At 43.7% G+C, this 27,534-nt stretch overlaps 1 protein-coding gene across 3 annotated transcripts in view; it reads left to right on the top strand.

The window, feature by feature from the left end:
* MOB3B (MOB kinase activator 3B) overlaps window positions 1-27,534 on the top strand; it is a 203,950-nt gene that overhangs the window by 68,708 nt on the left and 107,708 nt on the right. For all 3 annotated transcript variants that reach the window (XM_060155180.1, XM_060155179.1, XM_060155181.1), the window contains exon 2: window positions 9,031-9,647. In XM_060155180.1, coding sequence (XP_060011163.1) covers window positions 9,230-9,647 — 418 coding nt within the window. In that variant the 5' untranslated portion in view covers window positions 9,031-9,229. The remainder of the gene's footprint in view (window positions 1-9,030; window positions 9,648-27,534) is intronic.

Below are 27,534 nucleotides of genomic sequence, written 5' to 3'. Positions count from 1 at the left end.
TGTTTCTCCCATCCTCTTCCCTAACCCCTTAGATGTGCCGTAGAAGTTCCTCTGGTCTTTTTTGTGAGCTACCTGTCTAGAGAGGCAGTCTAAATTAGGGTTGAGAGTTTTGGAGTCAGCTTGGCCACTTACTGTTTCTATGACCTGGGACAAGTTTTACTCTCACTGTATCTCAAGTTTCCCTGAGTATAAAATGGGGACAATAATACCTAACTCATAATTTTCTATTTAAATAAATTGCACAATAAATAAATGTTAGTTATTGTTACTATTACGTAATTAGGTTGAGTAGAATTTTAACCATTCTAACATTCTCATTGGCTGTTTGCTATCTCTAGAATCTGACTCTCTGTTAAAACTTGAGTCATAATATGATTCAAAGGATGATGACGATGATAGCAGCAACCACGTTACTCAGTGCCTGCTGTGTTCCAAACATTTAACCAATATGCCCTCTGGAATTCCCACAGCAACCCTGCAGATGCTATGTTCTCAGCTACTGGGCTATATTGCCTCCAAATTTTGCCTGCAGTTGGTGTTAGTTTTACCCATCCCACCAAGCTTAAAATAGTATTCTTTTGAAAATTAGACATGTATTTTCCAATTTCCAGTCTTCTAGCGCATTTTGTGTTCTCTAACCCCCTTCAAAGATCTCTTGCAGTGGTTCCAGATGTCATACATAAATTTCCATAGTGCCAGGGATAAAAATTTTCCAGACCCTGAGACTCAAATTCACTTAGAGTGCCTAAAAGTAAATAAATCTGTTGATAGTTACAGGAACCAACTTCCTTGAATTTGAATGTTTTTCCTTTAAAGCAAGACTTTTCCAAGAAAGAATTGGCATATCCTGTCTCAAAGAGAAAGAAGGAAATGGTAATTGACAATGACCTTTATCCCAGTATCCGATGGAGGTTCTGAGTGACATCATACCAGCTGGTATACACCTTTGCTTTAAAAAGTAAAAATACATTTTTTATCTGCCTTATTTTTTTACTTCAGCAATTAAATTAGCTCTATCTGTAGTTACCGCCTCATCCTCCATTTCTCTACTGCCACCTGCCTAAATATTATGGTCTCAAATCATAAGATTTTTTTTCTAACCACAAAAGTATTCTCTAGCTAGCCGAAAGATTTGGAAATAATAGAGAGCAAGTGGTTACTAACTTGGAGAAGTTTTTTTCTTTTAAAAATTACAAAAATAATTAGGATGCCTTTCATGAATATTAAATGGGTCAACTGAGCATTTATCTTGCAATAATTTTGCTTTCACTATTTATTTTTAAAACTGTGGTAAAATCGAATCAACCCTATGCCAGGTAGAACCAAAGATTTGCCATCTCCCTCATTACTGGGAATCTAAGCCAGTCTCTGCTGGGCTCAGGAAGGACTTTATTTAAGAGACCTTTATTCTCTTTAAGAAAATATATTTTTAAAAGTCTGTCTTTTCTTCAGCACAGTGTGAGTATATGGTAAATTTAACCACACCAAGTAAATCCCACCCTTTTCTTCTCTTTCTTTCTTTTTTTTTTTTTTAAAACTGTGAACTAAGCAAATAGGTCTTTCTTTTTTCTTTTTTAGAAATTTATTTATTTATTTTTGGCTGCGTTGGGTCTTAATTGCTGTGCACAGTCTTTCTCTAGCTGCAGCGAGCGGAGACTACTCTTTGTTGCAGTGTGCGGGCTTCTCATTGTGGTGGCTTCTCCTGTTGCAGCGCACGGGCTCTAGGTACGCAGGCTTAAGTAGTTGTGGCGCACGGGCTTAGTTGCTCCTCAGCATGTGGGATCTTCCCGGACCAGGGCTCGAGCCCATGTCCCCTGCTTTAGCAGGCGAATTCTTAACCACTGCACCACCGGGAAATTCCCTAAATCCCACCCTTTTCTATCCTTCCACTCTTTTTACTCTTTCTTACCACCAAGTGTCCTCTTCTGAATGGTGATGTTTCTGAGTCTGTGAAATGAAGAATCCTTGTGGGTCTCTGCTGTAAACACCTGTGCATTGATCAATCACTGTTGTTGCTGCCACTGCAGTATACCAGCTTGCATGCAATATTTTCATCTTTGGAATATTTACTACTATTTTTAATGCTAGACTGTCCACCCTGGTGACTAAAATATGCAAATGAAACAATGAGAATGCAACTTGAATGGATACTGAAGAGCTAGAAATTGATGGGAAGTGATGGTTATGCAACAGACTTCTGTAAGGCTGCACCTGTTTGTACTGATTTCATCTGTGTTCAGAAATAACCTGGGCATTTTAAAGCTCTGAAATCATACATGCCTTTGAAGTTTAAAATGAGGCAGCACTATCTCTCCCAACTAGTCTAAAATGCAACAGTACGGCAGCTCAAAGTTGAGGAAGTAGATTAGTTGGACCAAAAAAAAGAAAAAGGCAAGACGGCTTCTCAGGCAGGAATCTCTCCAATTTTTGGATTGTTTTGTGAGCAAAGACAGTACCTAATGACTAGGAAGGAGTAAAACACTACATAAAGGTTGATAGAGTCACTTTTTAGGCACAGTCCTTTTATTGGAGCCTGAGAAGTTTAGATGAGGTTGAATTTATTCTCTCTCACACACACACTCCTCTAAAATAAAAACCTAATCTACTTTTATTCAATATTTGGAATGTGAGAGGAGGGTTCCATGGACTATTCTAGCCATAAAGAGAAAAAAATAGTGGGAAGATAATAAATCAGGTGAATTATTCTTTAATTCTGAAGAGCTGGACTTTTAGGTAACACATGGGAAAGAACAGCCCATTTGAAAGAGAAGTTGGACAGACGTCTTGACTTTTCAGGACAGCCCAGCAGCCGGTAATATCTGACCTCAGTGCGTAGGCAGTGAACTTACAGTTTGAGGTGGAGTCCCCAAATAATGAAAGGTAGGAGGTCCAATTTGGTTTCACTTTTGTCGTTTCACTTTGATGCAAAGGGTTCTTCATTCACTGTCATTTATTCATTCATTCAGCAAACATTCAGTGAAGTCGGCTCTGTTCCAGGCACCATCCTAGCTCCTGGGACCCCAGCAATGAAGATGGCATGCACTGCCTCATGTGGGGTCCTTCTGGGGCCCCCATTTTCCTCATGGCCTTCCTGTAGTGAATTGCCCTGCCAGGAGGAGTGCTTCATCCCACAGAGGAGACATTAAACCTCCTTTCCCCCACTAATATCTCTCTGGTCCCTCTACTTTCTGTCCTGCCTGCCCTTCTGTACCTCCGACGTCCCTAGAGGTGGTCACAGCTAAAGACGCACCTCTCAGGAGTGGATGGGAGAGCTGTTTCATTTCTTCCTTATCCTTGGTGAGGAGTCTTTGATTTTTCAACTAATAAGTCAGAAGACATCAGTAGGAAAAGAAAAATAAGAACTTTTCTTGCCAGTGTTGCTTAGTTACCTTGTCAACATTCCCTTGCAGCCCAGCTGAATGCTTTCTGCATATTTTTATAGTGCACATGTTTTATTGCTATGATTGATCCATTTAGCAGAAAATATGGAGAACACATGGAGCGCCTGTCAATTTTATGCTGTTTATTTGAATAAATGTATGCTGTTTACTTGAAATCTAAGAGAATTTTTCTCTTCACTGTCTTTTTCATTCCTAACCTGAGTAATACCGTGAAGGAATCCCATCATGATCCATGTTGGGGCATTTAATTTTGCAGCTAAAAAAGCAAAAGCCCATGAACTGACCTCAAAACTAGACAGCAAGCTGTGGACTTTTCAAAGGCAGGGCCCAAGTTTTAATTAACTTTGTGTCCTTGGTGCCTGGCCCTTTAGTGAAGGTTTATTGGTTGAATGAGCAGTTAGCTTCAAACATTTCTTAAGAACCAGCATTGTAGTGGGTGTTATTCATAACATAGAATTTGCTATAGTTTTTAGCCACAGGGCAAAGCTGGTGACTTGTTCTTTTCTTTCTGGAGACTGGACAAAGACAGAGAATAACGACAGTGCCGTTGCTAGTCCCACGTTTTCTTTAGCCAAAGCAGCTTTTGTGCCTGAGGCTGCCATGGCAGGAGCGGCAGCCACAGTTCACCTGGCATTTATGACAAGGTCTTCGCTGGGAAGCTCCTGGGTTCTGGGGCTGTGCTCTCCAAATCAATGCAGATCAAGAGACCTGGTCACTGTCACTATCTGTCAAGGCAATTGTATTCAAAACACTGAGTCTCTCATTGTTTTTGTCACATACACGCAGGCACACTCAGCTGATAACTAGGTTTATGAAGCAAACTGTTGACAAAACAACAAACGGAAGTTTATTTAGTCATCCCCTCTCCCAGCCAGTAGGGCAGCCCACTAACCCAGTACTCCTTAAAGCGTATACTTCTGAGATTTTGTTGAAATTCAGGTTCAGGTGTACTAGGTTTCGGGAGAGGCCTGAGAGTCTGCATTTCTAGCAAGCTCTCTTAGTTAGATCAGGCCTTGATACTTAAAGTGTCATCCGTGGGCCAATAGATTTGGCATCACTTGGGAACTTGTTAGGCCCGCAGACTCTTAGGCGCCACTCCAGACCTACTGGACCAGAACCTGCATTTTAACAAGATCCCATGTTCACATTTGAGAAGCACTGCTCTAACCATGTAATAAGCCTACAGTGTCAATTATGGGCTAGGGTCCTGCTGGGGCTCTGGGTTGAAAGTAAGGTTAGATGGATTTCTTTTTTTTTTTTTAAACATCTTTATTGGAATATAATTGCTTTACAATGTTGTGTTAGTTTCTGTTGTATGACAAAGTGAATCAGCTATATGTATACGTATATATCCCCATATAGATGGATTTCTTGTTGCCTTTCTACTTCAAAACTCTTTTGTGTACCTGCCTCAGTAGAGCATCTGACGCTCAGATAAAGACACGGACAGTGGCCTCTTTGTTCAGTCATTCAGTGGTGTGATGAATTTGTTTTTATCCATCCTGGAGTGCCATTGTCTTTAAACACAGGGGCCCACGGACCAACCTATCCCTTCTCCAGAAAACGTTATTCTAGACAGAAAAGTGTGACCGGGAGAGACGTGTCTGAGCATGTTAGAATGATGAACACATTTGGGACAGCGTTAGGAGATGGGAGTTTGTTTCCTCATCTGTAAAATGCAGATAATAATACCACCTGTTCTAGCTTCCTTTACAGGCTTGTGAGGGGCTTTGACATCTACCTGTGAAGGGGCTTTGAAAACATAAGGATGTTCATGAGATTTTAAAGCAACTTTAGTGAGAAAAAAATCATATATATTTCAGTACTGGAGAGGTCTGGATTCAAAACTTAGCCTTACCATCTACTAATTTTGTGATTTCTGCAAAATTATTTCATATGATTGAACCTCAATTTCTTTCTGTATAAAACGGTCATAAAATCCTCCGTCATGCAAAGTGGTAGTGAGGATTAAAATGTTAATAATATACGTAAAAATCCGGTGCATAGTAGAGTTTAATAAATGGTAGCCAAGAGCAGCACATTAAGGGACTTTGTTGAGACATAATCTTACAAAGATGACTGTTCCCTCAGGTAAGCCTGTTATACAGGAGCAAAAAGGAAGAGTGACTTTAAAGCTGGTTAAAAGTTTGAATAAACACCCATCCATTTCAAGAGATTGATGTCTTGAAGTTTGTTTTCTAAGTATCTCTGGAAGAAAAATTCCCAAACCTCAAACAAGGTTTCTTTTACATTTAAATATTAGTGAGTACCAGCAGCCACTGGTGGGTTTTGGGATTAGGAGGATTTGCTATGATTATCTGTCTCATTCACACGCTCTCAACAGAGGTGCCAGAGGGACTTGGTAGTGTCCATGAGAGCCTGGCACTGGTACAGAGGAAGGTTTCCACTTTGGTGTCCGTGCACCCAGACATGCCAGGTCCCGGGGAAACAGCAGAATTAGTGATAACGAGGGTCATGTAAGGTGATGAGATTGCTCTGAGCACCGTGGGAATTGATTGATGGTACCCTCATTATCAGAATAACAGAACAGCAAGTCTTATTTACTGGAGACATGAGGGGGGTTAATTACCCAACATGAGTTGGGTAATTAAACATTTGCGATACAGAGGGACTTGTCTCTTTTAAGAGAAAATAAACGTTCTCGTCCGCCTTTCCCTATCTTCCCAACCTCTAGCTTATATTTTTATTTTGGAAATGCTCTTTGAAGGCCCGCGGCTTTCTTAAGTCTCTTTTCAGGCAGGCTAAGCCTTTGGGATGGTATTCTTTTTTTTTTTTTTTTTTGCGGTACGCGGGCCTCTCACTGTTGTGGCCTCTCCCGTTGCGGAGCACAGGCTCCGGACGCGCAGGCTCAGTGGCCATGGCTCACGGGCCCAGCCGCTCCTCGGCATGTGGGATCTTCCCGGACCGGGGCACGAACCCGTGTCGCCTGCATCGGCAGGCGGACTCTCAACCACTGCGCCACCAGGGAAGCCCCTGGGATGGTATTCTTTTGAAGAAGAGATTGCTACAGTGTGCAGAGTTTGTGTGGTGATAACCTTCCTGGTGATCTTCTGAAGTACCATGAATGTGATTTCACAGACAGCCAAAGGCAGGGTGTCACATGACCCGCTTTTCCGATCTCTTTGAGAGGGTGTGTACACTCGAGGCCAGGTGAGGAGGGACAAGAACACCTCACTGATAATATGGCCTTGCAGTGAAAACCTAATAGGAAGAAGGGTGGGCTTAAGAGGGAGGGAGGGAGCGGACCAAGGCTGCAGGGAGTGGCCAGAAGAGGCATTCAGCTGAATAATCAGCAGTTCTGAGTGAAGCGCAGAGCCTGTGAGAGGCAGTCGGAATGTCTTAGCTGGTTTTGGTTTTGGTTTTGCCGGAATAACTTAAGGTTGAATGCATCACTGAGCCGTGTCTGAGTGTGGCGTAACAGAGGAGTGGATCAGTGGATCCTGCTTCAAGTCCGTTTTAACTGATGCCACGATGGACTCTTCTGACTCCGGCCACAGCTGTTGGCTCATTTTGCTAGGGTTTGACCCATGAATGGATCAGTGAGCTCCTCTCTGTTTCCAGGCCACAGGACATCGTCTGCCCTTCCAGCCAGTCGATACTTGTGGTCTTTGGGGAATACGTGGATGGAAGCTGTAGGTAAAGGGGCTTCATGAACCAGCAGGAGGGACAGGTTGAAGAGCATCACTTTTTAGAACGTAAGGCTACGTGGAAAGAGCATTTGCTAGCAATCAAAAAGTGAATTTCGATCCTAGCCGTGTCCCTACTCACTATGGGACCTTGTTCAGCAAGTAATTTTATCTCTTGGAGACCCAGGGATAACGATACCTACTACAAATCTACTACACCTATTCTAAATCTGCTATAAATCACACCAGAATTTTAAAAGGGTCAAATGAGGTGATGGAGAAGAGAGCACTGAAGACTTCAAAGCTGCCCTGTCCAGTATAGTAGCCACTAGCTGCATGTGGCTTTTTGGATTATTAATTAATTAAGTCAATCAATTATTTAATGAATTAGAATGAAATAAAATGAAAAATTCAGTTTCTCAGTCACACTAGCCACCCTTTAAGTACTCAGTAGCCACATGTGGCTAGCGGGTACCATACTGGACAAAAAAGATGCAGAACATTTGCGTTATCACAGAAAGTTTTATCAGGTAGTGCCTCAAAGCACTATTTAGGATGTAAAGGATGGCATGTTGTAAGGGTGATAAGTGCTGTCATAGTTAGGGGTTCTTAGAAAGAAACAACCCACTCAAGTTAGCTGGAGTAAAATGAGATATTTGACTAATTCAAGAAAAATGTATGTGTCCCAAGGGTTGGAAACACAACTAGGCTTCAAGAGGAAATGGAACCAGTTCCTATAAGGCTATCAAGAACAAAAGAAGCTACTCTCTCCCCACTGTCTCTCTTTCTCTTGTCTTCCTCTGCCTGTGGTCACTTGTGCCCTTGGCTCTGTTTCTCTGTCTGTGCATATGGCATCTTTCTTTCTCTCCTCTTCCTCCTTCACTTCTTCCCCCTCTTCTCCTCAACACCTCCCCCTTTCCTCCCTCCCCTCTCTGCAGACCAGCTTTCTCAACTGTACTACACATGGTCCAAATAGGGCTCAAGCAGACCCAATTTTGTAAAAAATTTGTTTAAGTATCATTGATTTACAATGTTGTATTAGTTTCTGGTGTACAGCAAAGTGATTCAGTTATACATGTATAATAGTTGGCATTTGTTAATCCCGAACTCCCAATCCCATCCCTCCTCCCCCTTGGCAACCACAAGTCTGCTGTCTATGTCTGTGAGTCTGTTTCTGTTTTGTAAATAAGTTCATTTGTGTCATATTTTAGATTCCACATATAAGTGATATCATATGGTATTTGCCTTTCTCTGTCTGACTGACTTCCGTTGGTACAATAAACTCCAGGTCCATCCATGTTGCTGCAAATGGCATTATTTCATTCTTTTTTATGGCTGAGTAATATTCCATTGTATATATGTGTATATGTATATATCACATTTTCTTTATCCATTCATCTGTCAATAGACATTTAGGTTGTTTCCACGTCTCCATGTCTTGGCTATTGCAAATAGCGTCAGGCAGACCCAGTTTTCATCACTTCTCAGGGATAAAGCCTAACAAAGGCTGGATCCTGATTCGAAATTCCCGGGGAAGCCCGCTGGGTGTGATAGCCACCCCTGCTCCAATCAGCTGTATCCAGGAGGATGGGGGTAGTGTCCGTATGCTTACTCAATAGGGGCAAGTGGCAGGGTGGGGCAGATGCTCTAAAAAGGAGCATATGGGGATGTGTCATTGACTAACATGCTCATCCTTAACACCTTGGAGCAGTCCATTGAAACTATGATCACACAGGGGAAAGTTCCAGAGATTTGATCAAGGCCATGAAGAAAAAGGGTGTGATACTTTTCCTCCTTTGGCTATTTGGTCATATGATTTGATCACCAATCCGGATTCTCAGGGGTTTGGCTTCACTTCCATGTCCTTATACCTGGATGGAAGTGGGCACAGCCAGAAGTGAGATGGAAGTCAGGTCTAAGCCTTTGTCATTTCTTAAATGCAAACGGGACACTAATGAGACCCTTTTCTCTCCTGCCTTTAGGAAGAAACATGAGGTTCCCCTGGAAATCATTCAAGAGGAAGATGGAAGGGGCTGTCTAAAAAGAGATTGAAAGCTGCAGACCGCAAGACTGGGGCCAGAGGGCTGGCAGTGGAAAACCCTGTTGGGTTGTGATCTCTCACTGAAAAGTCCCAGTTGCCTTTTTGCTTCCTGCAGGGGGAAGGAAGAGAAGGAGAAGACCATGTCCATAGCCTTGAAGCAGGTGTTCAACAAGGACAAGACCTTCCGGCCGAAGAGGAAATTTGAACCTGGCACGCAGAGGTTCGAACTCCACAAACGGGCTCAGGCATCCCTCAACTCAGGCGTGGACCTGAGGGCAGCTGTGCAGCTGCCCAGCGGGGAGGACCAGAACGACTGGGTGGCGGTGCACGTGGTGGACTTCTTCAATCGGATCAACCTCATCTACGGTACCATCTGTGAGTTCTGCACTGAGCGGACCTGCCCTGTGATGTCAGGGGGCCCCAAATACGAGTATCGGTGGCAGGATGACCTCAAGTACAAGAAGCCGACTGCACTGCCAGCCCCCCAGTACATGAACCTTCTCATGGATTGGATTGAAGTCCAGATCAACAATGAGGACATATTTCCAACGTGTGTGGGTAAGTCCATGGCCAGCTTCCTGGTTATTTTGTCACTTCCCACCCAAGCTTGGAAGGTTTGCAGGGGCTTCTTCTGGGACTGCCTTTGAATGCCGGATAGCACCTATATCAGTGTTTCCCTAAATTCCATCACTCACATAGCAGCAATTTCCTTTTCCGGATCTAAGGACCTTATTGAAAAAAAAATAATCATTCGTAGACCACTTAGAATTATTTTGTAGACCTAAATAGTGGGAAACACTGGCTTGATGAAAAGTTGGATTTGATCTTATTGGCTTCATTAGGATTAGACTCCGAACCCACCCAGAGCTCCTGGTAAAATTTTTAATTTGGAGCTAATTAACTAGCTAGTTACATTAACTCTGGTGCAATTATTGGTACTCGTCTCTCAGGGTAAGAAATCCCAGTGTGAGAATCCGTGGATTTGTTTGGGAATCAAGCAAACAGGCAGTTAGCATTTTGGAGAAATAAGATCCCGGCACTCTTTTCTCCCCTCTCCTGATCATAGGTATTAATTTCAGTCTGTACTATTAACTCTGGACCCTTGTGTAGCTGCTAGACCAACCCGGACACCTGAAATGCAAATGCTTTCGTTTGCTTTGTGCTCTGAGCCATAAAATTCTTCAAGGGGAGAGACCAGACCTTTCCTATCTCTTATATTTCTTTATGCTGCTGATCATTGAATCTGCAAGCCTGGCAGGTTGAATTCAGAATTCAGTTTTTAGGGCCTTAGGTTCAATAAGGGTGAGCATTCTCTTCTTTGCACTGATGTACCTGTGATACCTAGCGTGGTGCCCTGGAACCTTTTAGGCACTCAGGAACTATTTGTGGAATGGTTGAAAAAATACTTATGCTGCTGGAAAATATTATTGAAAAGCTCTGAGATAGTCGGGTTATTAAAAAGAAAAAAGCGTTTGAAACACATTGGTGAAATCACCTTTAGATGGGGCATGTGTGTCCCCATGTGGCATATGGAAAGTTGAAGTGGGCTGTGTGGAAGTAATTATGTTTATACCAGAAAAAAAATGTATATAAATTGATTAGGGCAGTATGTCCATCTTGAAACATTCAGCACACAAACCAGTCTGCTCAGAATCCTCGTGTTGACTTGTCCAGTTTCCTCACATACTTTCTGCTGCCCTTGTTAGGGCAGGGACTGGGGTGTATGGCAGCACAACCCCCCTTGGTTGGCTCACCAGCATATGAGGAAGAAGGAAGGTTTCAGAAACTCCCCTGGCTGTATAATTGGCGCCTTGGAGGAGTAGCAGTTTCCTAGGTTCATGTCTTTTTGCACTTTCATTGACTGTCAGAGGCTTCTTCTGGAGCTGGGAGGAATTTGTCTTTTCCAAAAGCATTACAAGCAACTGCCAATGACTCTGCAGAACATACGACGGCAGTAAAGGTAAATAAATGTGGGCAAGGATCCCTCCTTGCTGCCCTTCCCCTTCTGTTTCTCTGACGCTTTGAACTCTGGGCACTTCTGTTCTCTCTGGCAGTTGTGGTTACCACATAGAGTTGCTGACCAGAAATAACATCACAGAGCCTGGTGTGTTACTTAAGAGTGAGGAAGCTTCTGGCCATCTCCCTGGAAAATAGAACATCATAGGTGATTTTAGACTTTGCTTGGAGGAAATCACTGCATGCCGCCAGATCCCCCAGAGCGATTGACTTTGCTTTCTTTTTCTAGATGGTTTCCTTAGCCATTCAGTGTGCTTGGGGAACACTCACCTGATCAGAATCCTCTATTTCAGCTCTTCCCAATCTGTGCCGCACGGTACAAAACTGTTTTGGGAGCTCTTAATAGGTGCACTGTGATTTTCTTTTTTCTCCCATGGAAAAATAAATTTGGGAAATGCAGAGTGAAATTGATTTCTTTACTGCAGGACTTTAAATATACTAACGTGCATTATACATGTCCAAGAAAAGAATATGTTAGTAAGTAGTGTATCTTAATTTGAACCTGGTACCTTCTTCTTCTTTTTTTTTTAATGGAACACTATTAGCATCTTTTGGGAAATGTTCATCTATATAGAGTTGTCAAACTTTTCTTTGTATCAGAATTACTTGGACCTTCTCAAAATGCAGATTCCTTGGTCCTCCCCCTCAACAACTAAATCAGAATCTCTTAGGTGAGGCCTAAGAATCTGTACTTTTGGTAAGCTCCTCCCACCCCTCTTGTTTATTGTAACCACCCAGAATGCTTTTCATCCTCCCCAGGAACAGTTTGTTTCTTACCTCTCCGGTTTTATCCATGTCATTCTCTCCTTTGGAAGCCCCTTCTAGTGAATTCTTATGCATGCTTTATACCATCTCAGACTTCCCTGGTGGTCCTGTGGTTAAGACTGCTCCGTGCTTCCAATGCAGGAGGTGCGAGTTCGATCCCTGGTTAGGGAACTAAGATCCCACATGCTGTGTGGCGTGACCAAAAATTTTTTTAAAAAAATGAACTTTATACCATCTCCTCTGTGAAGACTGTCATCTTTTAGAATATAAGCCCCTTCAAATTATAGAATATGTCTTATGCATTTGAATATCCCAGCACTAAGTCCTGTCCTGGTGCCTTATAAGTTGTTGGATGGATGGATGGATGGATGGAAAAATAATCTTTATAAAGTGTATGGTGCTGGTGATCAAAGTGAAGTTAAACAAATGTCTCTGAATCTCTTTATCACCATTCCTGGGTATTTCCCGTACCTTGCCTTCCACAGGGTTTAATTTTGTCTGTTTAACTTTTCCAAGGTTAAAATGTTAGGGGTCAGTAAAGACCACCACCATCCACCATCACCCTGAGGGTCTGCATTCGTATCCTGCTCACCTCTGCTATTCGTCCTCAGACAATAATACTCTTGCTGTCTTTGCAAGAACTTGCCTTGTAGGAGCCGCTTTCTCTATGAGAATTCATTTCCTCCTCTTCTTCCTCCCCCTGATTCCAGCCTACTTTCCTTCTTTTTGATCTTCGTGCTGCCATGAGTCATTATCATGGAAATGATCAAGATGTCTGTCAGGATAAAGTAAAAGAGGAATTCCCAGCCAACAGCAGACCCTGGGTGGATGAGAAATTTGGGAGTTCTGCTTCACATTACGGCGTTGAATCCTGGGCATATTTCTGTCTTCTTGCCTGGGAATTGAGAGGGTTTGAAACTTCCCCTCCTCCCCACTGTGATCCGAGGAACTAGAACCGGAAAATACAGACAGATGTGAAGGCTTCACCCTTAGTTAGGTATTAAAGGATATAAACAGCTGTTGATCTCTACCATTGAAACATGGAGGAAAGAAAAACTTTCATCTGTTTCTGGATTCTGGTTTAACTCGGATACCCGGGCTATTTCAGAAGTCGAGCCTTCTCAGTTGGGAGAATACCAAACAGATGTGGCTCCCTCGTGAACCAGAGTCTCCTCCAGTCTCCCTTGATCCTTCCCAGCTTCCTTTGTTAAAAAGCCAACAGATGTTCCTGCAAAAGCTCCCAAGACAGCAGTAACTTCAGAAGCAAGGGCCACCTCCTCTTTGATTGTATCTCTTTAGCCACTTTTAGAGGTAACGTTTGAAAAATAGAAAGCACAGCCACCCACTTTTTCAAATTCCATTGCCTGTCTAATTACAATAATTTTTATGTTCTAGCCCCCAGGTTCCCTGTTTTTCTGTTATATAATAGGACTTAAATCTCACATCTGACAGAAAAAAAGGAGTGGAAAACTTAGCGCTCCTCCAACTCATGTTTTTAAAAAGTCTTTGAGCAGGAGGAATTTAAAAAATAATGACATGATCTCACCTACCTCTATGGTTTTAGAATAAATGGGTGTCAGGGAAGGGGAGAGCAAGCAGAGGAAGCAAAGGAAGGGAGAGAAGCCAGGAGGGAACTCACATGTATTGAGTTTGCTAAGTGCCAGGCGCTATACATGCGACTGTTAATCTTTCTTAATGCTTATAATAACTGAATGAATTAAATATGCCATTTTACCAGTTAGGAAGCTGACATTTAAACAAGAAAAGCGTTTCCCAAGGTTGTACAGCTAATCAGTCATTTAGAAGTCAGGGTTTGAGCTCGAGTGGCCAAAAATCTATGCCCTTGTCACCCACTACCATTTATAGCATGAATCGTTATTCTGCAAATTTCCTTCACGTGGTGAAAGGCTTCTCAATCATGGTTTTAGGAGGTTGTCTAGGGTGGGAAAAAATTCAGAAAAGCTGATTTTCGGTATAAATTTTAAAGAACTGATTCTTTTCTTTGTTTCTGTTTGTCCCTATTTTATTATTTTTCTTAAATAAGATTCTTTTTAAAAATAAATTTATTTATTTATTTATTTTTGGCTGTGTTGGGTCTTCGTTGCTGTACGTGGGCTTTCTCTAGTTGCGGTGAGCGGGGGCTACTCTTTGTTGCGGTACGCACACTTCTCATTGTGGTGGCTTCTCTTGTTGTGGAGCACGGGCTCTAGGGGCATGGGCTTCAGTAGTTGCGGCACGTGGGCTTCAGTAGTTGTGGCTCGCGGGCTCTAGAGTGCAGGCTCAGTAGTTGTGGCGCACGGGCTTAGTTGCTCTGCAGCATGTAGGATCTTCCCGGACCAGGGCTTGAACCCTTGTCCCCTGCATTGGCAGGCGGATTCTTAACCACTGGGCCACCAGGGAAGCCCTGCCCCTATTTTAAATAATCACCCCTGAAATGCCTGAGGAGTGTGTCCATGAGACTACAGCTGAGTTTCATCCTCTCAAAATATTGTGGCAGGAAACATAAGGCTATAAAAATGTCCATAGGGATGAGCTTTTCAGACATGGGATGTTGGGGAACCGAGTCTATAATTAGCCTTTAAATTTTAACTTTTTTTTTTCTATTGTCTCCCTCCTGGTTTTTTATTTTTATATAAATCTATGTAACACTGGTAAGACAGCATGTATGTCAACAAAATATATTTACAGTGTGGTAGGACTAGCCCTGGGCTTGTAGACAGAGACTAGCTCTGCTATTACAAGATACTGTGTGACATTGGTAAACACGTAACCTCTGAGCTTGCGTTTCTCTGTGTAAAGATTCTGATCTCACAGGACTGTTGTAAAGATTAAATGAGGCAGTGTGAGTAAAAACACCCAGCCCAGAGCCATAAGCCCCTATAAGAGGTGCTAAAAAACAAATGTGTGTCAGCTGCCTCTCTCTCTGCATACGTTTCTACTTAACTGTCAACCAAAACTCTTGGATCCCACTAGATGATTTCTGAACGGTATCCCCAGAAAAAAGCAAGACACATTGTAAGAGAATCAACATGATTTTTAAAAAATCGTTGCTGAATTGCTTTCTGATGGGGGTCATAAATACCTTCCAAGACTTGGGGAAATTTCAGTGTTTCTCTAGGAGCTAGACCAACTCCTGGTGTCAGGGATGAACACTTAACCCTTTAGACAGAAAGCTACTAGGAAGAATCGTTTTGCTTGGTTTTCAGAAGACTGAGTACTGAATGTGCCCACGTCCAGTGTCAGTCCGGCAAACCTCAGCAGAGACTGGGTGCAGGTTAGCTGGGGAAGAGGGGAGATAGCTTACTAGTCACATCTGACACAAGCCATTCATTAAAATCAGTGCTGGGTGAGCTGCCCTGGATTTGACCTCTCAAGACGATGGGGAAATAGTTCACAGTGCCCAGGAATGAAGCCTCCAAGATCGCCTTTTGAACTGGCAAGTTTTTCTAAGACTCTGGAAACATGTTTTGCCTTTGGGATCTGATAAACTGGCTCCCTAAGAATTTGCTCGTTGGGAAGGCATCATAATAAAGCTACAATTTTCTGAATACATACTACCCTCCACGCTTTACCTGCATCATATCGTTTAATCTGTAAAATAACCCCGTAAGGCAGGTATTATGAGGTCCATTTCGCAGATGAAAAAGATGAAGTAACGTGCCCAGGGTCACACAGGCAGAGCTAGGGTTCAGACCCAAAGTAGCCCAACTCTACAGGCTGTGCTCTCAGCGACTCCAACATCTCGTGTCTGTGATGTTCTTAGCTCAGAATCAACAATACCCTTGATTTATCCCTACCTGTTGCATCACATGTTAAATTCTCTTTAGGAAATGTCCTACGATCAACCCAGCATTCACAGGGAAGGATGTGAAAACAGACAGGGTGGTGCACCCGGTGCAAACTGGGTCCTTACTGATGGGAACTCTTAAAGTTCTGCTCGCGGTAAGAACTTGCCTTCTCTAGATTCTGATGCTACCCTAGTGTATTCAGTCGTCTATTCATGGAAACCATGCAGAAACAGCTGACTCCACTCTTCCTCAGCCCCGCTGGCCGCCGGCGAATTGATGGTCTTGTGGAGGGACACAGTTCCCTACTTCCACCTTGTTAACCCAATACTGCAGTGACTTGGTGGCTGAGTTAATAAGAACAGTGGTAAATAACCACCCCACTCAACAAATCCCAAGAGATACCTCTGGAAAATGGTGAGGGCCACCAGTGTGCTAAGAAGCAGTAGAGAAAAGGAGTGGTGAGGGGAGCCCAGAGGGCCTAGAGACTGCCCTGTAAGTTAAGGCCAGTTACCTGCTGTCCCCACCTGCACTGAGGTCTCCATTACTCGTGCTGTGTAATTTTAATGAGCCATATCTCAAATGACAAGTCGTTACATCTCAGCATCAGCTGGGAAGGGAACTGGGCTATATGATACTCATTGGAAAACAGAGATGAAAAATAAAGGCTGTAATGGGGGTTGGGGGGTATATGCTGCTTTCTCTCGGTTGGTGCTTGTGGACATGGTGCCCTACCTTAGTCAACGAAGGCTGCCTTGCGGAGGTCAGTGCTGCGTGGATAGGCAAGCCAGCTCAGCACCTAAGCCTTAGGGGATGTGGAAATGCATCCGGCAATGCAGTGGGATGGAGAAAAATGAGTTAACCAGAACTCTTGCCCAGAACAGACATGGAGTTGGAAGGAACAGTTGCATAAGCCACTTGAAGTGAGGATGAGATGCCCAAGAGCACGCTGGATTATCACTGACGTGCCAACTGACATTTAAAGAGCACAGGTTTTTGTTTATCTGAGTAGGGCGTATCAGCACGGCCCTGACACCAGAGGCCTTCTCTCTCTGCCCTCCCCACCAGTCTCTGCCTCCCCTCTAGATAGAGAAGGTACCCTTAAACAGTGTCATTTTGAAGAGAGGTTGAGTTTTTGTCCTGCCCTGGATCTCCACGTGTGGAGAGTGAATCTCAAGCTTTTCTTTTAAAAGACCTTTGTAGGTTTTAGGACATGTAGTATCTGTTAAGGCCTCTGCATATAAGAATGTTTTGGTGTTTCATCTTAAAAAAACTCATGCTAAATTCATATTCTGAATGATAATTCTATCCGTGTTTTCCTTCATGTAATCATGTCTTTCTCTTAAGTCTTCTGGTGAAATGGATGCTGTGGGAAGATGAGCCAGTTTGGGAAGGTGGGGTGTTGGTAAAAAGGAACAAAAGCATTAGTCTCTGTTAGACCTGAGTTTGAATCCCAGTTATCGACTTTCAGTAGAAAATTTTCACTCTCTGGGCCTGTTTGCTCATCTGTACAATGCATATAAAAGGATCTACTTCATAGGACTGTTGAGATAATTAAATAACGTGCTACATTTAAAATACTTAGCACAGTGTGGAGACAGAGACTAGGTATGCTTTCGATGTTATCCCCTCAATATCACATGGTATCAGTGTGATGAATTAGACTTGTCAGGTGAATTAAGGTAAGAAAGGAAAGAAGGTAGGATGAAAATCTATACTTCTTTCAAGTATTTGGCTGTGGAGTCGATTCACATGCCCTTCATCTTCTGCTATATCTTATGGAACCTTTAGAAGAAATAGTAAACATTCATGGGATGTTTAGCTTGGCCTTGACGGCTGGAACCAGGTGGGTCCCGGATGGAACTTGAGAAGATGTTCACATGAATAGCATATGAGGCCTGCACAAAGCCAATCCCACCTTCTTGTTTCTGCTACAGGGTGCAGCACCCAGCGTAACGCTCTGCATCAAGTAGACACATGGTGAACTAATTACTACTATGTAAGTGTAAATTGATTGACTCATGCTGTATAGTTCATATTACAGAACAGAAGCTTCCTGAAAATTGTGAGGCAGTTGAATTTCTGTGATTTGGCTGATATTTTCATTTCTCAGAGAGAATTTTAAAGAAAGCTTGGCAAAGAATCCTTTTAGTGTGTGAATACCTCCTTAGTGATATGTCTAATTGATCTTTAGAGCAGGCCTTTGGAAGTTAAAATGTTTGTCTTCATGGAGAGACGAACTGGAGTTGTTAGTTCTCTCTCAGGGAAAGGAAACATTCTTCACATTAAGCAATAGGTTTTCAGTGTTTCTATGTTGTCTGGCCCGGGATCCTAGGACTGGAGAGCAGTGGTGAATTAAGGGAGACTCTCCAGCTGATAGTCAAGCATTCATTCTGCCATCACCCCCGCGATTCTGCCAGCAACAGCTGGCTCCTGCCTGGTTTCTGGGCCAGCTGAAGTGAGAGAGCCCTAATGCCTGGTGTGGCAGTACAATGGAACCTCAGCATCTTAGGACCACCAAGAATTACTTGTGGGTGACTTCCTTCAACATTTCTGGGTCGCCTGGCCCAGCCAGGGAATCCTACCATGGCCTCCAGGAACAGAGGGAAGAAAGTTGTTGAACATTGGGGATTTACCAGTTTCAGCCTTCAGATAAATCATTCATATTTCACCATCCCAAAGTGGGGGGTGGGGGCAAGCCTACAGCTGAGAGCATCTGTCTTTCTGTGTCTTTGAAAAGAAAGGTGAGCAAATATGTTAATGATATGTACCAGAGTCCCTGTGAGCAGTAACTGTCATAACACATGGATTGTGTTATGATGACTTTATTTTGCTTTCTAAAAATAGTATACAGGTAAGGTTTCATCATCAGCCTGGGTTCAAATCTGTTCCTCTCATGGCTTTGGGACCTTGGGAAGCCCTGACCCTCTCTGAGCCTGTCTCCTCATGTGGAAAGTAGGGGTATTAATAATTATACCCACTTTGTAATGTTGTGAGAAAGTGTCGTAATGCACACAAGGCTCTTAGTGAGTTCCTGGTAGAGAATTAAGTGCTGAATACATTTGGGCTTTATTACTTTTCATGGTGATATAAAAAGGGAAGACCACTGATTTATTGCAGTTTGTAATGCTTCACGACATAGGAGAATTTCTCCTGCAGTATTCGCTGTAAATTTCTTTTCCAACTGGAATAAAAATTGAGAAAAGCTATTGATCATGTCATAATTACAGTAGTTATCTTGGAAAAAGAATAATCTTTCACATCCATTAGAATGCCAGTTAATAATCAAGACTTGAATACCTCGCTGAGATCAATAGATTCCATATTTTATGTCAGGCAGTAATTCCAAAGTTTAAGTACAGTAATCATAATAACATTAGCTAACGTTTATTACCTATTCTGGGCCCAACAGCATGCGAGGTCCTTTATGTGTTTTTCTTTTTTTTTGGCCGCACTGTGCAGCTTGCGGGATCTTAGTTCCCCGACCAGGGACTGAACCTGGGCCCTGGAAGTGAAAGCACCGATTCCTAACCACTGGAACCTGTGTGTATTTTATTTCTAATCCCCAAAGCAGCCCCAGTCGACATTATCATTTTCCCTATTTTCAAATGAAGAAACTGAGGTAAGTTCCTTTCCCCAAAGTGTGGGGAGAGCTGAAATGTCAAAGTGGGATGGTGAGGTACCAGTGTAATCACAAGAGCTGCAAGTTCCTACTCCCTAGGATTGGACAGACCAAGTGAGGGGAGGAGATGACTAGCACCTGGGAGCTGGGGCTGTGCCGTGGGAGCTGGGAGCATGGCCTGTTCAGCAGAATTGGAACCAAGGAGAAGATGCAGCACTGCTGGAGGCCAAGGAGGACCATGGGAGAAATACCTGGGTGTCTGCTTCCCTCCTCCAGTCTCCTGCCGGGGTAAAGGGGCCTGGGAAACCTATGTAGGGAATGGATCTGAGAGCAAATAAGTGAATGACTGGCATATGGAGAAAACAGATAAATAATAAATAAACGTATGAAATAATTTTAGGTAGTGATGAGTTCTGTAAAGACAACGTTGGGAAAGGGAATTGGGATGTTGTAAGATTTAAGTAAGATAGATGTAGAATAGTGGCCTCAAATTTTTTTGGCCTTTGAACTCCTTCATACTCTTAAACATTATTGAAAATTCTAAAGATCTTTTGTTTTATGTGGGTTATAGCTATCAATTGTTATCATATTAGAAATTAAAACTAGGGAAGTTTTAAAATATTTATTAATTCATTAAAAAAATAATAAATGCACCACATATTAACATAAATAACATTTTAATGAGAAATAACTGTTTCCCAAAACAAACAAAAAAATGAGTAAGAAGAGTGGCATTGTTTTACTTTTTGCAAATCTCTTTATTTATTTATTTATTTTTAAAATTAATTAATTTGTTTTTTTGGCTGCGTTGGGTCTTCATTACTGCGTGCGGGCTTTCTCTAGTTGCGGTGAGCGGGGACTGCTCTTCGTTGCGGTGCAAGAGCTTCTCATCATGGTGGCTTCTCTTGTTGCGGAGCACAGGCTCTAGGCACGTGGGCTTCAGTAGTTATGACATGTGGGCTCAGTGGTTGTGGCATATGGGCTTAGTTGCTCCGCGGCACATGGGCTCTTCCCAGACCAGGGCTCGAACCCGTGTCCCCTGCACTGGCAGGTGGATTCTTAACCACTGAGCCGCCAGGGAAGTCCCTGCAAATCTCTTTAATGTCTAAGTTCATAGAAAACAATTGGATTCTCTTATCTGCTTCTGCATTTCAATCTATGGTTCAAGTCCAGCTTTGCACAGATATGTAGTTGGGAAGGGGAGGACTTTGTGTACCTGTGAAAGGACCCCCAGGGACGCATACAATCCTTTGAGAACCACTGTTGTAGATAAAGCAATGAGGAGGCCAGTCCTTTGTACCTAGTAGGCATTTGACGATTTTGGTTGAATGAACACAAATTAAGATTGCATTGAGGGTTTCACAGTGTCCCTTGTACAGCATTGTATCATGATTGTATCATTGGTGACATTGTGATAGTATAAGACAGTTAGACAAGATGATTTTAGGGCGCATTGATCAGTAGGACACATGTCTCTGTGGCATTTACCCAGCAGTACTGATGGCTTTTCACCTTAGTGTTCAGAGTCATGCAGGCGCCCTGTCACAGACTTTTGTAGGACCACCAAAAGAAAGATGGTAATTAGTCTCTGAAAAAAAACGCACCCTCTGATTTCCTTAACACTGTGTCCACACTAACCTAATGAGCTAGTTCAGACTAGACTAGACTTAACTGGTGGTCCTTGATGTGCACATAGGAAGTATTTTAAAATTTGAGTGGAATTGCTGTGATATAATTATTGTGCTATACAATACAAGGTGGTAGACCACCACCAGTTACCTTGCAAATTTTATGCAGTACTGTTTAAGTTAAGGAGAGCTTTCTGTCTGGGTGAGAGAGGTTATGAGTTTCTTTTCACCATCACCTGATACATATTCTTATAGAATGCTGACATTAGCCAAGATCTAAGTAATAATGTAAGGTAGCTGTTACGAAAAAGAAAGCAAATGAATGATTTAGACAGTAGTTGCTCTTTTGGATTATCTGTGATTCTGCTCTTTCCATCAGTGTGAATAATTGAATTCAGCATTAACTGAGCTCCATGACAAGGGACACTGATGGAGATGACCACCCGTCAGCTTTAGATGGACATGGCCACATTGCTTCAACCCCCAATGGACAGATATAATTACCCTCCGTGGACAGACTAGTTTTTGAATGGGGTTTATACAACATCTTCGGCCAAATGAAATGTGTTTTTATTGCTGATTGTCAGAGGCAAATCTCATACCTGCCTTTCTGAGCAAATTATATCGTATCCTGCTTTGATATTATGCAGTTGATGTAATAATGATGTCTACCATTTACTGAGTATCTATAATATGTTAGGTGCATTACAACCACTTTAGAAAGGTGTTTTTTACCTCTTTTCCAAAGGAGGAAACTGAGTCTCAGAGAGGCCCAGGTCATATAGCTTATAAAGACCTGTAGCAAGTCTTTCTGACTCCACTGTGTTTTTTCCCTACACCAGGGACCTCTGAGATATCACATTCTAGGCATGTGCATGCATGTCTTTGCATAAACACAAAGACAGAAATATATTCAAAGACTGAGTGAGAGAGGAGAAAAACGAAAGGATAAATTGGAAGAAGGAAAACGTTTGACTTCTGTATGACACCAATGCATGAGACCTTTGCAGAAGAAATCCTGCCTGGATGAAATAAGATATTTCAAGTCATGGCTTTGTTCCTTTCTCATTGTGCCTTAAATATGTGGGTTTGACTCATGGTCTGCTGAAACTAGGGAGACTGTCACTGGGACAAACGCTCCCATTAATAAGGTGAGACAGGGACTTCCCTGGTGGCGCAGTGGTTAAGAATCCGCCTGCCAATGCAGGGGACATGGGTTTGAGCCCATGGTCCGGGAAGATCCCACATGCCCCAGAGTAACTAGGCCCATGCGCCACAACTACTGAGCCTGCGCTCTAGAGCCTGCGAGCCACAGCTACGGAGCCTGCGTGCCACAACTACTGAAGCCCACGCGCCTAGAGCCTGTGCTCCGCAACAAGAGAAGCCACCACAATGAGAAGCCCATGCGCTGCAACGAAGAGTAGACCCTGCTTGCCACAATTAGAGAAAGCCCATGTGTAGCCAAAAAAAAATGGAATAAGGTGAGACAGATAAGGTGGTTCAATAATTTTCATGTGTGTAGTGAGGACTGATTTTGTGTGTGTGTGTGTGTGTGTGTGTGTGTGTGTGTGTGCCCAAGGTGAAAATCTCACTGGTTAGGAAGAAAAGAAGGAAAAAATAAAAGAATATGAGGGTATGCCTGCTAGCTACCTATAATGCCCTACGGTTCCACATTGAGAAAATGAGCAGAACAATATAATTGTCTTCAACTTTTACCTTTCAGTCCAGTGTGCAGTCCCTCTGACCCTTTTTACTGCCTTCCCTTTCCACTCCTTGGTCTGTTAACCCTATTTCTCTCCTGTAACACCACGAGACCTAGGTCATAAGGTCGCTGTGAGGACTCAATAATACATGGGGCTCGGCATGTCGAAAACGTTTGATTAATAGCAGCTAACATGATTACTAACAATATTGTCAATACTGTATTTCTGCATAGTAGTTACTATGTTTTTTCTCCCATATGAGAAGCTGTGCATACCAGTAAGTGATTGAGGCTCTCAGAAATTAGGACCCTGGAGGCCCTGAGCCCTCGACAGGCAGGGTCAGAGGCAGGTTTCTGGACTTGCTGCAGGGGTGGACTTTTCAGCCATGGTTTCTCTGCCATCCCTCAGACAGTTGACACTTTGGGGCCCATGAAATTGTTTTAGCTGTAAAACATGTTGACTCTTAAAATAGTCATGGAATCTGGCTGCCCTTATCAGTCTGCGATGACTCACAGGGTTGACTGGGCTCAATGTTGTTTCAGGTGCCACAGGTGTACATTTCACCTCTTCCCCGCCGTGTTCCCCAGCAGCTGGCCTTTGAGGAAGGCCCATGGGGCACTGTCGGCTCGCGAGAAATACGGCCAAATGTGGGGCTCAAGTTTTTCAGATAAAACAGTGTCACCTTTTCCAGGACAGTTTGAAAAGGGGATGTTATCAAAGTGAACCTTTTTTTTTTTTTTTTTTTTTTTTTGCGGTACGCGGGCCTCTCACTGTTGTGGCCTCTCCCGTTGCAGAGCACAGGCTCCGGACGCGCAGGCTCAGCGGCCATGGCTCACGGGCCCAGCCGCTCTGCGGCATGTGGGATCTTCCCGGACCGGGGCACGAACCCGTGTCCCCTGCATTGGCAGGCGGACTCTCAACCACTGCGCCACCAGGGAAGCCCCAAAGTGAACCTTTTTAATGACCCAATAAATAGATCCATAAGGATGAGTTTCTTGAAAAAGCTACGTTTCAGAACTAGGTTCGGGGTTATAATGCAATAACTACTTATTAAGCATCTGCCTATTCCAAGTACTGTATTAAGGGGTGGGATACAAAGACTGACCTGCCTGGTCCTTGTGCCTGCCCCCTGGGGGCCCCTCCACACCCCTCAGAGTGCTCTGCTCCCACAGCTGGAGCGTTTAACCCCATCCACAGGCTCGGACCCACCAGAGGCTCTGACCTTCTTCACAGGTTTTAGTGGCAAGATGGACTCTCCCAGTATTATTTATTGGGCCAACCCCATACCCCGAATTCCAAGACTGGGAAGTGGATTCTTACCTAGGGCTCTGCCTGGTATCCCAATATTTGTAAACTGGTGTCCCACGTTGTCGCCCAGCTGTGCCGTATTAGAGTCTTACTTCTGGTGTCCAGACCAGGAACAGGGTCCCCACTATTTGATCCTAGCCCCTTCCATGCAGACCATTTGCCAGCCCCTAATTCCTCTTGCAGTCCCCCTCTTGCCCCAGCACCCTGCCATCTGCCAGGGCTCCCTGGGTTACCTCCTCCTGAGTTTGCCTCAAGCACCTGCCTCGTCTCCGTGGGTCCATCAGGGCTCCTCAGCCTCCTGCCACTGAAGAGGGCCTCCTCCCACCAACGCAGCAGCAGAAGTTCTGCAGCTGCAGCCTCCGGCTGGGAGGCTTTTAGCAGGGAGCAAGTGAGGGCTCCCAGACTCCAGCAGGAAGAGGGCTTTGAATCCCATTCCCTTCTAGCCACTAATGCCCTGAACTTACTGCTTAGGTGTTTTCTAAGGTTAATGGCCTGCTCCTTTGCCCAAGCTGAAGTGGCGTCAGAAGGCTGAGGGGCTAAGAGTCGGTGCCTTAAAAGCACCAACTTAAAAGAATTTTCAGTGCTCTTGGCTCTGTACACGGTTACTGCTAACTGCTGTCTATGGATGTGGCTTCTAAAAGGTAAACTGACTTGCATCACCATGTCTTAATGGTGTTGCAACTAAATAAGAAAAGGAGAATGCATCTGGTATATCTTTCATCTTATCAAGAGGCCCCTATTCATCTGGTCCAGCAGGCCATCTCCTTAATTTAAGAAACAGCCTTGTGACTTCTGTTCTTCCATAGCTTCTAGATGTGTTTTTATTTCCAGTAGGATTTAGCAGAGTCATTATCCCACGCTTTAAGGAGGCTCCGACTAAAACTACCTCAATACACTTTTTTTAATGACATAAGAAAACAGAAATCTTCTTTTTCCTTGGAGAGAAGCAGTTTCAAATATAAGACTGGCAGTTGTGTCCCTAAGGATGACTCTCACTTCTATTGCATAGATCACTGCTCATAAATAATGAGTGTGACAAATGTCAGATGCATCGGTGAATTTCAGAAGGAAGGCTCTGGTGACAATATTACGTACTTTGTAGCCGTTGAAGGGAGATGTTTATCAGAAATGAGCCTACTGTTTGTTTTTTTTCTTTTTAAGTGTCCATCAAACGGATCATATTTATCAATGATTAGTAAATAAATAGATCTCATGTTAATAAACAAACAGACTTGATAAGAGTTATGGCCCCTTAACTGGCTAATGTCCAGTAAAATGAGAGACTTGTCCCCTTGCTGGAGGTGAGGACTTGAAACTCACCAAAAAGGACTAAAGTCAACATATACCTTTTTAATTATGTAATAACCCCAAATCAAGTCAGATTTTTGAACAGCAAAACAATTTTATTTTTTCCTATAGTGGTCCTTGGTCTTCTAAGAGGTCTTAATGCCAAGAGGGCCAAAAGTATTTGGCCTATTTTTCACATAGCAGAGGGTCATTTTCTCAAAAACCATAAATCAGATCATGTTTATTGTCTGCTTTAAAAACCCCAATATTGGGCTTCCCTGGTGGCGCAGTGGTTGAGAGTCCACCTGCCGATGCAGGGGACACAGGTTCGTGCCCCGGTCCGGGAAGATCCCACATGCCGCGGAGCGGCTGGGCCCGTGAGCCATGGCTGCTGAGCCTGCGCGTCCGGAGCCTGTGCTCCGCAACGGGAGAGGCCACAACAGTGAGAGGCCCGCGTACCGCAAAACAAACAAACAAACAAACAAAAACCCCGGGTAGCTCCCCACTGAAACCACAAAAAAGTCCTAAATCATTGCTTTGTGAGCAGGCTTCTGACCACCTCCTCTTGCACCATTTACCCTGCCCACTGGACTCCAGCCATCCTAGCTTTTCTTAACTTTATTTTCATTCTGAAATAATTTGTCTTATTCATTTATTCATTTATGTTGGTTAACAGGAATAAGAGAACCAATAATTCCTTACTAAAAATCAAATGATACAATGAAAACCATCACGATAAATCTGAAATATTACCTTTTTCTGTGGACATGATTGCTTGAATGAACTTGTCTAATTCAACATGTATTTGTTTACTATGTGCCCAGTAGTATCTTCAGTAAGCCAATCAGACAGTTGGCTAATGTCTACTGAATATTCACATGACAGTGTGCTAGTGTGCTAAACACTGGAACATAGCGGCCAGCAAAACAAGCATGACCTTCTCCTCGAGGAACTAAAAATCACATAGTGGAGGGAAACATTACAAAGGATGGAAGCTCCCTGAGTGCAGGAATCTCTCCCATTCTATGCTGCAACCCCAGTGCCTACAACAGTGCCTGGCACAAGCAGGGATTCTGTGTAAGTTGATGAATGAACGAGTGAAATGAATCATTACAAGTGTGAAAGTTTGGCAGAGGGAAATGCAGTGTGCCAAATATACAAAATACAAAGGCATACAAATACTCTCGAACACACATACGGCATCTCTAACAGGGGGAGCTGTTAGAGGGAGGGGGCATTTAAGATGGGACTGGAAGGGTGAGTGGGACTCAGCAAGGTGGAAAGGGCAGGGTAGGGAGGTGGTGTGGGCAGAAGGAGAGAGCAACACATCCAAAGGCTCTGAGGTGAGAAAAGCCTGGTATCTCTGAAGAACTGAAAGAAGGGAAATGTGAGGGCTGCCCAGTGAGTGAGGCAGGAGTGACACGTGATGAGTTCACATAGGTAGTGGGGCCTTGGAGACCATGCAAGAAATCATGGAGGTCCTGAGAAGAACTCTGGACTTCATTTTACTGATGTAGGAAGCCTCTGAAGTCAGCTGAGTGACGTGGTAAGACTCAAAATTTCAAAGTAGTGAACGAGGGGGGGCAGAATGGATGTAGAGAAACCGGCCAGGAGCTCATTGCAGCGCTCCAGATAAGAGATGGTGAGGGCTTAAACGCAAGTGTGAGGTTATATGGATTGGAGAGGTGTAGGAGGGAGAATGGGTGATGGAGGCAAAGCAGGGAACAGGAGCAACAGAGGGTAACTCCTAGGTTTCTGGCTTGAACAACTAAGTAGAGCCGTTTTCTGAGTGGAGAATGTTGGACGAGGAGTTTTGAGGGACTGGGAAGTTTGGCTGAGTTGATTCTGAGGTGCCTCTGAGACATCCAAGTAGGAATATGGACCGGGCAAGTTGGATGTACAGGTCTGGAACTTAGGAAAGAGGTGAAGCAAGTAAAGGGTACTGAAGCTGTAGGTGTGGCTGAGATCACTTAGGGCGGGGAGTCTAAAGTCTAAAGAGCAAAGGTCTAGGACAGTGCCCTGAGGGACATCACACTCAGTGGTGGGGCATGTTGATAAAGGAGTTTGGGGAGAAGTCAGCGTTAGGAGGGAAATCCGGAGAGAGTGGTGTCACAGGAGCAGAGGAAAGAGAGTGCCGCAGAGAGTAGGGTGTTGAAAGGCTAGGTGAGTTGAGCACAGAAAAGACAAGCACTTCGTAGATCAACATAGTGAGAGGCGCAGGCCACAGTCCAGGGGAGTCAGAAACACTTGTAAGGCAGCATTGTCCTCCCACAGACATTCAGATCTACGTCTGGGCCCACGGAGCCCAGCCAGCTCCCATGATTCCTAGTT

Source organism: Lagenorhynchus albirostris, chromosome 7 (assembly GCF_949774975.1).
Source record: "Lagenorhynchus albirostris chromosome 7, mLagAlb1.1, whole genome shotgun sequence".
Lineage (NCBI taxonomy): Eukaryota > Metazoa > Chordata > Mammalia > Artiodactyla > Delphinidae > Lagenorhynchus > Lagenorhynchus albirostris.
The sequence above is the reverse complement of the archived record's forward strand: the minus strand, read 5'-3'. Positions and strand labels throughout refer to the sequence as shown.